Source organism: Schistocerca piceifrons, chromosome 2, assembly GCF_021461385.2.
Source record: "Schistocerca piceifrons isolate TAMUIC-IGC-003096 chromosome 2, iqSchPice1.1, whole genome shotgun sequence".
In the NCBI taxonomy this organism is placed as follows: Eukaryota; Metazoa; Arthropoda; class Insecta; order Orthoptera; family Acrididae; genus Schistocerca; species Schistocerca piceifrons.
In genome coordinates, this window is record NC_060139.1 from 927,892,746 (window position 1) to 927,907,603 (window position 14,858).

At 37.6% G+C, this 14,858-nt stretch overlaps 2 protein-coding genes across 2 annotated transcripts in view; one reads left to right on the forward strand and one right to left on the reverse strand.

Annotated features, from left to right (window-relative positions):
* The window catches only part of LOC124776625, a 323,277-nt gene that overhangs the window by 301,381 nt on the left and 7,038 nt on the right, over positions 1-14,858 (forward strand). Inside the window, exon 13 of the mRNA XM_047251713.1 lies at positions 10,636-10,804. The gene's annotated coding sequence lies outside the window, so the exon portion shown is untranslated. The remainder of the gene's footprint in view (positions 1-10,635; positions 10,805-14,858) is intronic.
* LOC124775998 lies at positions 3,486-3,995 on the reverse strand. Its single transcript, XM_047250839.1, has one exon. The coding sequence runs from the start codon at positions 3,993-3,995 to the stop codon at positions 3,486-3,488; it is 510 nt and encodes a 169-aa protein (XP_047106795.1).

Below are 14,858 nucleotides of genomic sequence, written 5' to 3' on the forward strand. Positions count from 1 at the left end.
GCCTCCACTAAACTCCCTTCATCACTTACACGCATTCATTCTGTTCATAACACCTTTGCCATAAACCATTTTGATTCATAAAAAAATTTCGGTAGGTGTTACTTCCACGAATAGGAAGCGGATCACAGCATGTGGCCCACACTTTGTGAGATTTCTTACTAACAACTTTCACACAGCTGGACACTACAATGTGAGTTCACATACTTTCATGTTCCTGCAATGCTCCCTTTGTACAGGGGATCCCTCTGTACCACTGAGTGTTGCCAACCCTAAAAAAAAAATGAAAAATGAGAATTCTTTCTGGTCACAGTAAATTTACTTTTTGCACATGCCTCTTATGATGCAACTTATTTATCCTGGAAATGAATGTTCCTCAGTATCAATGCAGTCTCCATCTGTCTCATCCTCTGGAGTAATGACTGAACAACACATCAAATGAAAATGTTAACTAATAGATGAAATGTATATCTACTACATTATATTGACTGCCTACAAGGAGTTACATGTAAAACATTCAGCAACAGGATTACAATAATCATGCTTACTAACAGTGATGTGGTTTAACAATAGTTCCTAATCAGACAGATATTTTTCTAATGTATCTATCATTGTTTTCACATCCTTTTCCCAAGAGATCCCAATCTGCTGTACAATTTTGTTTCGTGTTCCATATTACTTGTACAATCACCCAAAACCTAAGCCTTGTTTAAGGCTGAAAACAAACTTAACTATGTTTTATGTTCTACTAATATTGGTGTATTTTGAACTAGGTTTGGCTTATTGGACCACCACCAGGGAACAACTGACTAGCTTCCACAAGAGACACTAGTTTGTAGGAAGCTAGACATTAGAAACAAATATATTATCAACCCACTCAGACTCTTCAGTCATGGCATGGAAAGAAATGTCCAACCAAGTACTTATCACTAATGTTGCGAACTTAATATGTTAAATTACAATTTTCCACCTTTTTAAGCTTTGTAGTTTGACCATGTTATTTTAAATTTTTGAGTTCAGGTTATTATTATTTTTTCCTTGTTCAGTATAATTCTTCCATAAGTGACTATGGCAGCATGTAAGACGAAACCTCCAGTATTTGAAATATTGTTGCATACATTAATCATAAATTGATCTGCCTTTACACACACACACACACACACACACACACACACACACACAACACAGCTATTCCCCCATGTGGTGCCAGCACGATGCACAATGCCAGGATTGCAGTTCGGCATGTGGACTGGGCTAGGGAGTCATATGGAATGGGGTCGATAGAGGGGAAGGTAGTTGGGAGATAGGAAGGAGGATTGGGGTTGGTAGCTAGTGGCTTGGAGGATGAAGGTGGACTTGGAGACATGAACTGGCAGGTGGTGATAGGGTGGGAAGGATCCAGACTGTCCACATTATGAAGCAGCCACTGAAATTGAGCCTTTTGTGCTCTGCTGCATGTCATGTCACTGGGTGGTCAACTCTGTACTTGTCAACAGTTTAGTAGAGGCCATTCATTCTGCTGGACAGTTGATTGGTCATGGTACTGATATAAAAAGCTGAGCAGTGACTGCAGCAGAGTTGGTATATGAACTGGAACAATTTTTTTAAGTTTACATTTGGCTGATCAAATAAACAGGAGGAAGAAGGAGAAAATTGTATATATTTTGATAAGTTAGGAACAGAAGATCACTAAAATCATAAAGAGATGGGTAGGTTGGTCAGAATCTGCCATTACGAGAAATAGCTCCCGCCAATATAAACACTTTAAGTAGTACACAATTATTGACAATATACCATAAATTGATAGATAAAAAATCTACTCACCAAGCAATGACAGGAGCGCGTGCATGCATGCGCACACACACATACACACACACACACACACACACACACACACACACACACACACACACACAAAGATTTAGTTTTACAAGCTTTTGGAGCCAGTAGCTACTTCTTCTGGTGGAAAAGTTGAAAGGGATGGAAGAGGGGTGAAGGAAAAGGACTGGAGAGGTTTAGGGAAATTACTGGATGGATGAGACAGACAGACTGATTGTTGGAGGCTGCACCGGATGAGATCTGAAAACCTGAGAGCTTAAAGGTGAAAAACAAGGTAATATTCAAGACAGGGATTACTACTAAAACATCATTCACAAGTTAATAAGAGTGAAAAGCTAAGTAAAGCTCTGAAGATGGGTTGTGAGTCTGCTTGGATAGCTCAGTTGATAGAGCACTTGCCCACGATAGTTGTATGTAACAGAGGTGGGAGAGGAGACAGCGAAAAACAGACAAGTCAGAAAAATAAAGAGTAAACAACTAAATTGGAATGAAGAAAGGAATAGTTAACTGTCAAGAAATGCTGAGATGGAAGGAATTCACATAAATTAAGGTCAGGTGGATGGTGAGAACGAAGGACATGTTTTAGTGCTAGTTCCCATCTGTGGAGTTCTGAGAAACTGGTGTCTGGGGGAAGAATCCTGATGGCACATGTGGTGAAACAGGCACTGAGCTCATGACTGTGATGTTGTAGAGTTTGCTCCCGTGGCTCTCCCTTTGACAGTTTATGTTTTGCAAGTTACAGGGCTGGAATAGATGATGGTAAGAGGGTGCATAGGGTCTGACGAGGATGTTGTGGAGATTGGGAGAACAACAAAAGATATTACAGGATTGGTTGGCAAAATCTCAGACAGAATGAATCTCATTTTAGGGCATTATTTTAGGAAGTCATGGTCTGGTCGAAGTATTCAGCTACTATCTATCAGTTTACATCATGAAGTAGTAAGCAGCATGTCTCACTTTTGAAATGATGATAAAGAGGAACTGAGACACAGGACAGGTGAGGGGGTAAGAGGGGTAGGGGGACAGTGGATAAATGTCAGGCTAAAGGGGATCAACCTCTTATTTATGAGTGGTTAGAGAATGTAAAATGTCGAAGATATTACATTAATTTGCACTACTCTGGCTTCAGTTCAGAAATGAACAGAGTAATAAGTAAGGATAAATTTGAAAAAGAAGAGAAAATTAAAGAAATTGCAAGAAGGGAAAAGTGAGAAAGAAGGGGTGTTTCCCATTTGGAGGGAGACAATAAATGAGTAAATAATAAGATAACATTTTAACAAAAATCATATAGGAAAGTGGGGAGTAGGCTAATAGAAGTTATGTCCAGGAGAGTGATGAGATGAAAAATTATTGTGGAGAGAGTGTACTCATTTCTGGAGTTCATGACAACTAGTGTCAGGTGAGAGGATCACAATGCCCCACTTAGTGCAGCAAACTTTCCAGACTCTTGCTGTATAGCATGCTCATTACTTGGGTATTTTGGAAATCAGTAAGGTGGACAATTCACACATGATGGGTAGTCACCTTTCATGTCTACAAAGGTGCCCCTTTTGGGGGGGGGGGGGGGGGGAGGCCTCTCTTCCTTTTACTTAGGTCCAGAAATATCCCAGATACATGTTATTTACCACTCACTGCTTTTAATACTTCATCTAAGAAGGCAAAATTTGCTGTCTGAGGAATATTGTTTTCCATAATTTTGCTGAAGCCTGAAATACTGAAACTGGCCTATAATTAGCAATATCAATTTTTGCACCCTTCTTATGCAAAGGTGTTCCTTTTGCAGTTTTTAGATTATTTGGAAACACACCACTCTCAAAAGTTGAATTTACTATGTCTGTTAGTGGTTCCACAATAAATGTTGCACTAACTTTGATAATAGCATCTGGTATCTCATCAACACCCATTGAATATCTGTTAGATAATTCTTTTAAGATTCTTGATAGTTCCTCAGATGTTGCTGGATACATGAATAATGTCTTTGGATGAATTTTTTGAACTGAGAGATTCAGTGGCTTTTTGTCAAGATGTGTATTTATTAACTGCCGTGCTGTATCAAAGAAATAATTGTTGAAAGCACCAGCCACATGTTTGGGGTCAGTTAGTTTATTTTTACTTATAATCAGCTCTATATTACTGTGATTAACTGACCTGGTGCCCATTTCTTTCCTTACAATTTGCCGGGTTGCTTTAGTTTTGTTTTTGGAATTACACAATATTTTGTTTTTGGAATTACACAATATTTTGCCATTTTCTAGTTCTTTTGCTTTTGAAATAACTCGTGTTAGTATTCTTATGTATCTTTTGAAATATGTAATAAAATTAGGATTAGTATTTTGCTTGGAGTTCTCATACAGTCTCCTTTTGTTTTGACGTGATATCCTTATCCCTTTTGTAATCCACTTGTTTGTTTCTTGAGTAGAGTTAAATGTAGTTATTTTCTTGGGAAAAGCCATTTCAAAAAAATGTTTGAATGTAGCCATAAACTTATCATATTTCTCATTTTTATCATTACAGCCATATACATCTTTCCAACTTTCACTCTTTAGGAGAGAACAAAAATATTCCACATTTTTTGTACTGCAATTCCTTACAGTGTGTTGTATACTATTGGGAATTGAGTGTCCTGAAATATTCACTGCAAGAATTTGAGCACTGTGATCACTAAAACTTGTGTTTACAATTTGTATGTTATAGGCATATTTGCATGTATTTATCAAGATCTGATCAATAATAGTGCAGAGCTTGGTGTTTCTCTAGTTGATTCAGTTACCATTGCACTGATCTTGAAAAATTGTAGTAGATTTATAATGTCACCTCTGAATTTATTGGATTTTGAGAAATCAATATTAAAATCACAACATATAATTACATTTTTCTTGGGAGTGTGAATTTCTTCCAAGAGTTCCTCCACGTGATTGTAAAATACTTTTTTGTCTCCATCTGGTGACCTTTACACACAAATAATAACTGTATTTTTCCTTGGTAGTTCAGCTATAGATAGTTCTATATCTTCTTCAACAGTTTAAGGTGTTAAGTTACACTATTGAATACAATATTTTCTCTAACATACACACAGGTACCCACATGACTTGATATTTTCATACAGAACATGCATCCAAGTTTGAACTGAGGGATATATGTTTGCTCTAACATATCTTGTTTGAACCAGTGTCCTGCAAAGCATAGGACATAAATATCATTTAGGTCATTTAATATTATTTCTATTTCATTCAGTTTATTTGAGAGTGAGTGAACATTTTGATGGAGTAAGTTAAAATTAGGTACAGAGAGTAAATAATTTCTTGCTTGACCACTTACCCCACTATTTGAGCTAGAGTATTTAGTGGGAAAAAAATCCTCATGTTTCCCAGGGATGGCATTAATGATGTTTGGTGTATGGCTTGTTGGTTCACCATATGTGGGTTCCTGCCTTTCTTCTGTTGAAATGTTCCAAATTTCCAGTTTTTTCTGTCATTTTTCACCCAACTGTCCATTAACGACTGCCTTGTTGCTGCATTTGATGGCTTGACATTTTCAATCTCAAAATTCACAGATAATGTCTTCCTACATATGCCTGTGGCAGTGTTGATTTTTTATAACTTAATACGATTTACAGATCTGATTTATTTCATTAGACTTTGTGTGTCATGTCAAAGCAGTATTGGATGAATTATTACATTCATTTTGCACATGAATTTAAGTATACAGGTTGAGTCACTAACTATTGCCACCTAGAATAACTCTGAAAGTATGATAGTAGCTGAAAAGTTTGTGGGACAAATGTTGCCTGGGACAACAGGGGCCATAATATGACGTTGGTCTTTTGTTGCTAGGTGGGGTCACGTCAGAGATATGAAGGTCAACTTTTTTTTAAAATGGTATGCTATAGTTTGGTACTTATTTTCTGATAGTGGCTATCGAGACAAATCCAATAATGTGTAACAGTAAGGTCTTTGAAGGTCAACGAAGGTCAAAAAGGTGTCATGAACGTCCATTTACAGAAGGTGTTCAAAGTGATGACCATTGGTATCAATGCAGTGCTGCAATCTTCTTATCATGCATTGAGTGGTATTCCTTATCACTTCAACACTTATCAAAGCACATGCTCTGACAATTCTCTCGTGTTTATTGTGCAAATAGTAAATACTCTCCGAATATGGCATATCCATCTAACGTGCCATTGACATGTAAACACCATTCAGTGGTTTCACAATACAATACTAATATTAATGGTAAGACTAGTATTGTCAAATCAAGCAAATTTTAATGATGTATTCCTCTGAAGAACGAGTTGATATGCTTCTCATTTACGGAGAATGCCAACGAAATTCAGTGAGAGCTAGAGACATACGCTGAAAGATATCTTCAACATACTCACCCTACATATTGTACATTTAAATATGCTTATGATAAATTGAGAACAACTGGATCTTTAACACATCAGAAACATATCCGGCAAAGGAAAGTTACTAACAAGGAAATGGAAATTGGTACTCTTGCCACTGTGGTTCAAGATCCTTGTGTTAGTTCGTGTCAGATCACATGGGAATCTGGCATGTTCATGTTCTGCATCACCATAAATATCGTCCTTACTGTATCAGTCTCCACCAAGAATTAACTGTTATGGACTGTATGCATTGCTGATGGGCTCAACTTCATTTATTCATTTCATTTTATTTACTGAAGAGGCTACATTCATGAGCCATGGAAATGTTAATTTGCATAACATGCATCATTGGGCAACTGAAAATACATGTTGGCTGCGGCAAGTTGCACACCAAAAACTGTGGTTGGTGAATGTAAGGGGGAGGGGGGGGGGGGGGTTTCTGGAGGACAGAATTATAGGCCCCTATTTCATCTTAATGGTAGGAAGTACACCACATTCCTGCAGGAAACATTAGGTCTGTTATTGGAAGAAATACCTTTAGGAACAAGGAACAGAAAGTGATATCAACACAATGGGTGTCTGGTACATTTTTCACTGATGGCTAGAAATGAGTTGCAGAGACAACTCCCAAATCGTTGGATTGGACGCAGATGAGATGTGTTGTTGCTGGCTTCTTAGCCAGACTTGATGCCTCTGGATTTTTTCTTGTGGGGATTTGTAAAAGACATTGTTTATAAAGGCTTTCCAACTACAGCTGAAGATATGCAAGAGAGAATTGTCAGAGCATGTGCTTCAATAAGTGCCCATGTGATAAGGAATACCACTCAATCCATGATAAGAATATTGATACCAATGGTCATCACTTCAAACACCTGAAGATGGATGTTCATGCAATCTTTTTGACCTTCGTTTACCTTCAAACATCTTACTGTTACACATCACTGGATTCATCTCAATAGCTGCTAACAGAAAATAAGTACTAAAGTATAGCATCCCATTTAAAAAAAAAAAAAAACGCTGTCCTTCATATCTCTGACCCGACCCCACCTAGCAACAAAAAACCAACATCATATTATGGCCCCCGCTGTCCCATGCAACATTTGTCCCACAAACTTTTCAGTTCCTATCATCCTTTCGGAATTATTCTTGGTGGAAATAGTTAGTGGCTCACCTTGTTTATTACAAAGAATCTATAATGTTCTTCCAAAATTCTTCCAGAAGTTTTTCAGTGTCATTTGTGCTACCAATACTGATTAATTTATCATTAACAGAGAAGTTATCAGTTAATTTGTCCACGTGTTTCACAACTTCCTTAATGGCACACCTGGTTTCATAACACTTTGCACACTGAATCTTTTACCTAATTTTCTCACAGATTCTGCCACGACTGTCACTGAAATTAAGCGCTCTTTCACCTTTTGTAGCAGTTGTTTGAGGCCTAACAGATCATGAGTTTTCACATGAAATGTGTTTAAGGATTTTTCACTGCACCTTGTTCACAGTGATGTATTAGTGCTTCTGGATCCTTGACTTTAATCTTCATAATACTGTTTTCTTCCTGCAACACTTTTTAAACTTCGTTCTTGAACACCTTAGACCACTCATCAGGAAAGGTGGACATTTCTGAAGGAATTCTCAGCGCACTTTTCTTTGTCGGCGATTCTCATTTTGGGGGTTGAAATTTAGTAATTTCCATATGTAGTGAACTGATAATAAACTGTAAACTGGATACTCATTTGTGTAGTTTGGATATTTTGTGCTTACAATTTGCAGATGATGATGTGTACGTAGTTCCGTGTAGTCAGCGCGTACACAATTTTTCCAATAGAGCGCGCCCCTCTAAGCACAACAGCGCAGGTGCAGCGCTCGTCTGTCTCCGCACAACGAGATGGCGCTGTCTTAGAGACAGACCAAATTCTGCTTCCGCCGATCAGCGTATTAATATGTCACGCAGCCAATGAGATTGCTGCTAACAGAGAACCTTTTCTCCTCGTGGACCACACTCGCGCAGTGATACCTGAACGCACGAGGTATTATAACGAGTGTACAGACCTCCGATCAGTCAGTCTGCATTAGTCTGCAGTCAAGTTTCAGTCTGCGCCTAATAAGATTACCATATTCCTGTACATAGCCATGAAGATAAATGGCTAGACACTTTGTCAAGTATCAGAGATATGTGAGAATAAGATTAATGTACCAAGACCAAAGGAACTTCAGATTGTCAATTGTAAACAGCATCCAGAATCAAGTTACGTAATGTCTATATTTTTTATTATTTTAATAAATGTGTGTGAAAATTAATCAGGTTCTGTTTAAAGTTGGTCACCGTCAACCTGCTAGTTGAAGCGTGCAGGTGGCATTTCTATCGTCTGACCTAACGGCAGAAGATAAACACGCCATGATAAGACCAAGAGACATATTGCTGACACTCACCTACTTCGTTAGAGCAACAAGTCAAATAATCTGATGGTGTGTGTACCAAAGGTCTTACAGTACACACACCACAGATGATTTCTTTTTACTGGTAATATTTACATTTTTCCGAGGAGATGCACGGCATACTTTTGCATTGGCCACCATATTGAAACAGATTTCCAAGCACACTGTTTTGTCATGTAGGAAGTTGACACTCTAACACAAGATGTTTACACTGCTACTAGCTCTCCCAAGACTTTGAATCGCCTAGCTGCACTCAAAGGTTATTGTTGCTATACCTGAGCCGAGACTAATTGCATGCAAACTGATATAGTGTTACCTGAGTGTTGTTGCAGTGCAGACTGGTGATTCTGGGGTGGAGTCAGTCTTATAAAGACTAGCGTAAAGATACATGCTGATTTTAGAATTCGCATAATGTTTTAAAAAAATTACTAGGTTGGTTTTTTTTTTTTTTTTTTTTTTTAAAAAGTCCTGAGTGAACTTCATACTGAGACAGTAAGGTGGTATGTAAAATATGCTAAAGATCAATTAATTATCAAAATACATAAAACCACCTTACCCATCCACATTGGGAATACCCTAACTACAAGTATGGCAGCCATATTTGAATTTATAACACTTTATATGAATTTTAACACATTTTAGTTAGTTATTAATGGCTTAATGAAGGGTGTCATTCGATCAAGTATAAAAGCTACCTCAGGAACCTAACAAATAGCATGGCACAGGAGATAATAGTACATATAGCTCATCCCAAACTTTAATTACAAATATCTGTCAAGTTAATTAGTTTCAAGTAAATCAAAATATGTATTCAGACATCGAGTGGAGTGACTGGTTTTGAAAGAATGGATCAGTACTTCAGATTCTGTCAATTAGTTCAAAATGTTTTTGCACTAAATATTGTTATTGTAACTTCAGTTAGTCACATCTTATAACTAATAATGCTCTAATGAAAACTATGCTCACTAATGAAATCAGAAAAATCAAAATAACAATTTCGATAATAAATTAAAGTACGAGAGAGCTCAGTTAAGCATTTGAAACATTTGAATGTCACATACCATATAGGTAACTGCATTGAAAACAGAGTAACATTTAGAAAAAATTAATTATTGATGGGAGTAAAAAACATAAAGGATGGGGAGGTTACAGCTTCTTATGTTACAGTCTATGGGACTGCTGCAGGACAGGAAAGTGAAGGAGAGACTGCTCGTACAGGGATTTGATGTTAGAGTAAATATGTTTGCCATGAATGTGTATAAGGAAGGAAACAATAGATGTAAAAGGAGTGGCAGCTGTCAAAGTGCAGATATTGTTGCTGTGGAGCCTTTCATTCTGGGATCCTTGGATAAATTGTTCTCAGTTAACTTGTAGTGTCAAATTTGAAGTCTGACTTAGCAAGGTAACCACAACCTTTTTATCTGTGGAGATATTTTAACTTATTGGCTGGTCTGACATGGATCAAATTTTCTTTTTAAATTTCACTGAAATGCAGGCCAACATCAAGGAAGGTGGCTTTTGATTTCGAGAACAGCCAAAACAATTTGAGTTGGGGAAAGGAAATACACTATTGTAGAAAGTGAAGGCGTTGTTGTTCTCTGTAAGTCCAGGCTGTAAAGATATCATCAATGAATCTGGACTCAAGTTAGGGGCACAGCTTTTGTCTGGGAGTTGTTCCCTGGTTCATTTGTAGGTCTGACTCTCAAAGCACAGACGTTGTGGCTAATGAAGAAGTTAGGCAGTATGACAATGAAAATGAATTTGGAAGTGGTAGTGCTCAAGAACTGCTAGACTCTGTGGTGTGTGTGAGTGTGTGTGTTTAATGTAGCACTTCAATTTCTGCTAACAAGTAATCATTACATTTTACATTGCTACATGCAACACATGAATTAAACTTTTTTATTTAATTAGGAACAAAATTCCTTTCTTTGAAATAGTGAAGAAACAGGCCTAAACTTTTATTTTACTTGCAGATTCAATGGATTACACAGTGTCTCATCAAAATCATCATTTATCTATCATATAACATGGAAGACCATTTAACTCAAAGGACGAATATCCTTTGACTAAAATGAAAATCTTATATCTGGAAATCATTTACTAATTTTGAACCAAAGTACTCAAATGCTACATATATCTAAGGTGAGACATCATTTATTACAAATGAACTGTTAACTAATAATGCTAAATACAATTATAACAATACAAAACAGGATCAATTTCCATTCACTACATAGAGGAGACATTAAGTGGAAGACAGGTTCCCTGAAGGAAGACTTATATTAGATATTCCACAATTATTACTTACCGTAAAGATGGAACACAGTAAAAAGTGAACCTAATCTTTTTTAGTTACTTTTTGCTATGTAAAAATTCAAAAGTTATAGTGCTAAATTACATTATCTTCTGCAGTTGCAGAACACCTCTCCCCTTTTGCAATAGATATGTATGGGGATGTGCTGAAAAGTACTGTCTCCAAATTTGTTATGTTAAAGCCTTTTAAGCTTATGAAATGAAATAAACATTATTAATATTCTATATCTTTATTCTTGTTGTTGTTGTGGTCTTCAGTCCAGAGACTGATTTGATGCAGCTCTACATGCTACTCGATCCTGTGCAAGCTTCTTCATCTCCCAGTACCTACTGCAACCTACATCCTTCTGAATCTGTATAGTGTATTCATCTCTTGGTCTCCCTCTATGATTTTTACCCTCCATGCTGCCCTCTAATACTAAATTGGTGATCCCTTGATGCCTCAGAATATGCCCTACCAACCAATCCCTTATTCTAGTCAAGTTGTGCCACAATTTCTCTTCTCTCCAATTCTATTCAGTACCTCCTCATTAGTTACGTGATCTACCCATCTAATCTTCAGCATTCTTCTGTAGCACCACATTTCGAAAGCTTCTATTCTCTTCTTGTCTAAACTATTTATCATCCATGTTTCACTTCTATACATGACTACACTCCATACAAATACTTCCAGAAACGACTTCCTGACACTTAAATCTATACTCGATGTTAACAAATTTCTCTTCTTCAGAAATGCTTTCCTTGCCATTGCCAGTCTACATTTTATATCCTCTCTACTTTGACCATCATCAGTTATTTTGCTCCCCAAATAGCAAAACACCTTTACTACTTTAAGTGTCTCATTTCCTAATCTAATTCCCTCAGGTTTATGTTCATCTTATATCCTCCTTTCAAGACACTGTTCATTCCGTTCAACTGCTCTTCCAGGTCCTTTGCTGTCTCTGACAGAATTACAATGTCATCGGCGAACCTCAAAGTTTTTATTCCTTCTCCATGGATTTTAACTCCAACTCTGAATTTTTCTTTTGTTTCCTATATTGCTTGCTCAATATACAGATTGAATAACATCAGGGATAGGCTACGATCCTGTCTCACTCCCTTCCCAACCACTGCTTCCATTTTATGCCCCTCGACTCTTACAACTGCCATCTGTACAAATTGTAAATAGCCTTTCCCTCCCTGTATTTTACCCCTGCCACCTTCAGAATTTGAAAGAGAGTTTTCCAGTCAACATTGTCAAAAGCTTTCACTAAGTCTACAAATTCTAGAAATGAAGGTTTGCCTTTTCTTAATCTATTTTCTAAGATAAGTCTTAGGGTCAGTATTGCCTCACTTATTCCAACATTTCTACGGAATCCAAACTGATCTTCCCCGTGGTCAGCTTCTACCAGTTTTTCCATTCATCTGTAAAGAATTCATGTTAGTATTTTGCAGCCATGGCTTATTAAATTGATAGTTTGGTAATTTTCACATCTGTCAACACCTGCTTTCTTCGGGATTTGAATTATTATATTCTTCTTGAAATCTGAGGGTATTTCACCTGTCTCATACATCTTGCTCACCAGATGATAGAGTTTTGTTAGGCCTGGCTCTCCCAAGGCTGTCAGTAGTTCTAATGGAATGTTGTCTACTCCCTCGGCCTTGTTTCGACTTAGGTCTTTCAGTGCTCTGTCAAACTCTTCACACAGTATCATATCTCCTATTTCATCTTCATCTACATTCTATTCCATTTCTATAATATTGTCCACAAGAATATCGCCCTTGTATAGACCCTCAATATACTCCTTCCACCTTTCTGCTTTCCCTTCTTTGGTTAGAACTGGGTTTCCATCTGAGCTCTTGATATTCATACAAGTGGTTCTCTTTTCTCCAAAGGTCTCTTTAATTTTCCTGTAGGCAGTATCTATCTTACCCCTCGTGAATAAGCCTCTGCATCCTTACATTTGTCCTCTAGCCATCCTTGCTTAGCCATTTTGCACTTCCTGTCAATCTCATTTTTGAGATGTTTGTATTCCTTTTTGCCTGCTTCATTTACTGCATTTTTATATTTTCTCCTTTCATCAATTATATTCAATATCTCTTCTGTTACCCAAGGATTTCTATTAGCCCTCGTCTTTTTACCTACTTGATCCTCTGCTACCTTCACTATTTCATCTCTCAAAGCTACTCATTCTTCTTCTACTGTATTTCTTTCCCCCATTCTTGTCAATCGTTCCCTAATGCTCTCCCTGAAGCTCTCTACAACCTCTGGTTCTTTCAGTTTATCCAGGTCCCATCTCCTCAAATTCCCACATTTTTTGCAGTTTCTTCAGTTTTAATCTACAGTTCATAGCCAATAGATCGTGGTCAGAGTCCACATGTGCCCCTGAAAATGTCTTACAATTTAAAACCTGGTTCCTGAATCTCTGTCTTACCATTATATAATCTATCTGATACCTTTTAGTATCTCCAGGGTTCTTCCATGTATACAACCTTCTTTTATGATTCTTGAACCAAGTGTTAGCTATGATTAAGTTATGCTCTGTGCAAAATTCTGCCAGGTGGCTTCCTCTTTTGTTTCTTCCCCCCAATCCATATTCACCTACTAGTTTCCTTCTCTCCCTTTTCCTACTATTGAATTCCAGTCACCCATGACTATTAAATTTTTACCTCCCTTCACTATCTGAATAATTTCTTTTATCTCATCGTACGAGGGCTATCCAGAAAGTACATTGCGTTTTGGAATTAAAAATAAATAAAGTATTGGAATTTTTTTTATTGTATACAGATGAAACCCACACTTAAATACTACTTTTCTACATAGTAGCTATTTAGATTAAGGCACTTATCGTAGCGATGGACGAGCTTGGAAATTCCTTTGTCGTAAAAATCGGCTGCCTGCGCCTTCAACCACGTGGTTACCTCTTCTTGAAGCTGTGCGTCGTCATCAAAACGCTGCATAGCCAACCACTTCTTCATTGATGGGAATAAGTGGAAGTCGCTCAGTGCCAGGTCGGGACTGTACGGCGGAAGAGGAAACAACTCCCACTTAAAAGATTCGAGAACTTCACGAGTGGCATTCGCCGTGTGGGCCCGGGCGTTGTCGTGAATCAGCAAGATGTTTGAGCCCAACTTTCCCTTGCGCTTGTTTTGTATTGCTCTTCTGAGTTTGTGCAGAGTTTGGCAATACCTTTGAGAGTTTATTGTAGTGCCTCTTTCCAGGAAATCCACAAAAATCCTATTTCTACCGGGTTAGTGATTAACCACGTGGCTGAAGGCGCAGGCAGCCGAATTTTACGACGAAGGAATTTCCAAGCTCGTCCATCGCTATGATAAGTGCCTTAATTTAAATGGCAACTATGTAAAAAAGTAGTATTTAAGTGTGGCTTTCATCTGTATATAACAAAAAAAATTCCAATACTTTATTTATTGTTAATTCCAAAACGTAATGTACTTTGTGGATAGCCCTCGTACATTTCATCAATCTCTTCATCATCTGTGGAGCTAGTTGGCATATAAACTTGTACTACTGTGGTAGGTGTGGGCTTCATATCTATCTTGGCCATAATGATGCATTCACTATGCTGTTTTTAGTAGCTTACTGCATTCCTATTTTCTTATTCATTACTAAACCTACTCCTACATTACCCCTATCTGATTTTGTATTTATAACCTTGTATTCACCTGATCAGTAGTCTTGTTCCTCCTGCCGCTGAACTTCACTAATTCCCACTATATCCAACTTTAACCTATTCATTTCCCTTTTTAAATTTTCTAACCTACCTGCCTGATTAAGGGATCTGACATTCCACGCTCCGATCCATAGAATGCCAGTTTTCTTTCTCCTGATAACGTCCTCCTGAGTTGTCCCCACCCGGAGATCTGAATGGGGGACTATTTTACC

Excerpts from the sequence above, each read along its gene's own strand:
- LOC124775998 (XM_047250839.1), bottom strand. The coding sequence starts at position 3,995 with ATGGGCACCAGGTCAGTTAATCACAGTAATATAGAGCTGATTATAAGT.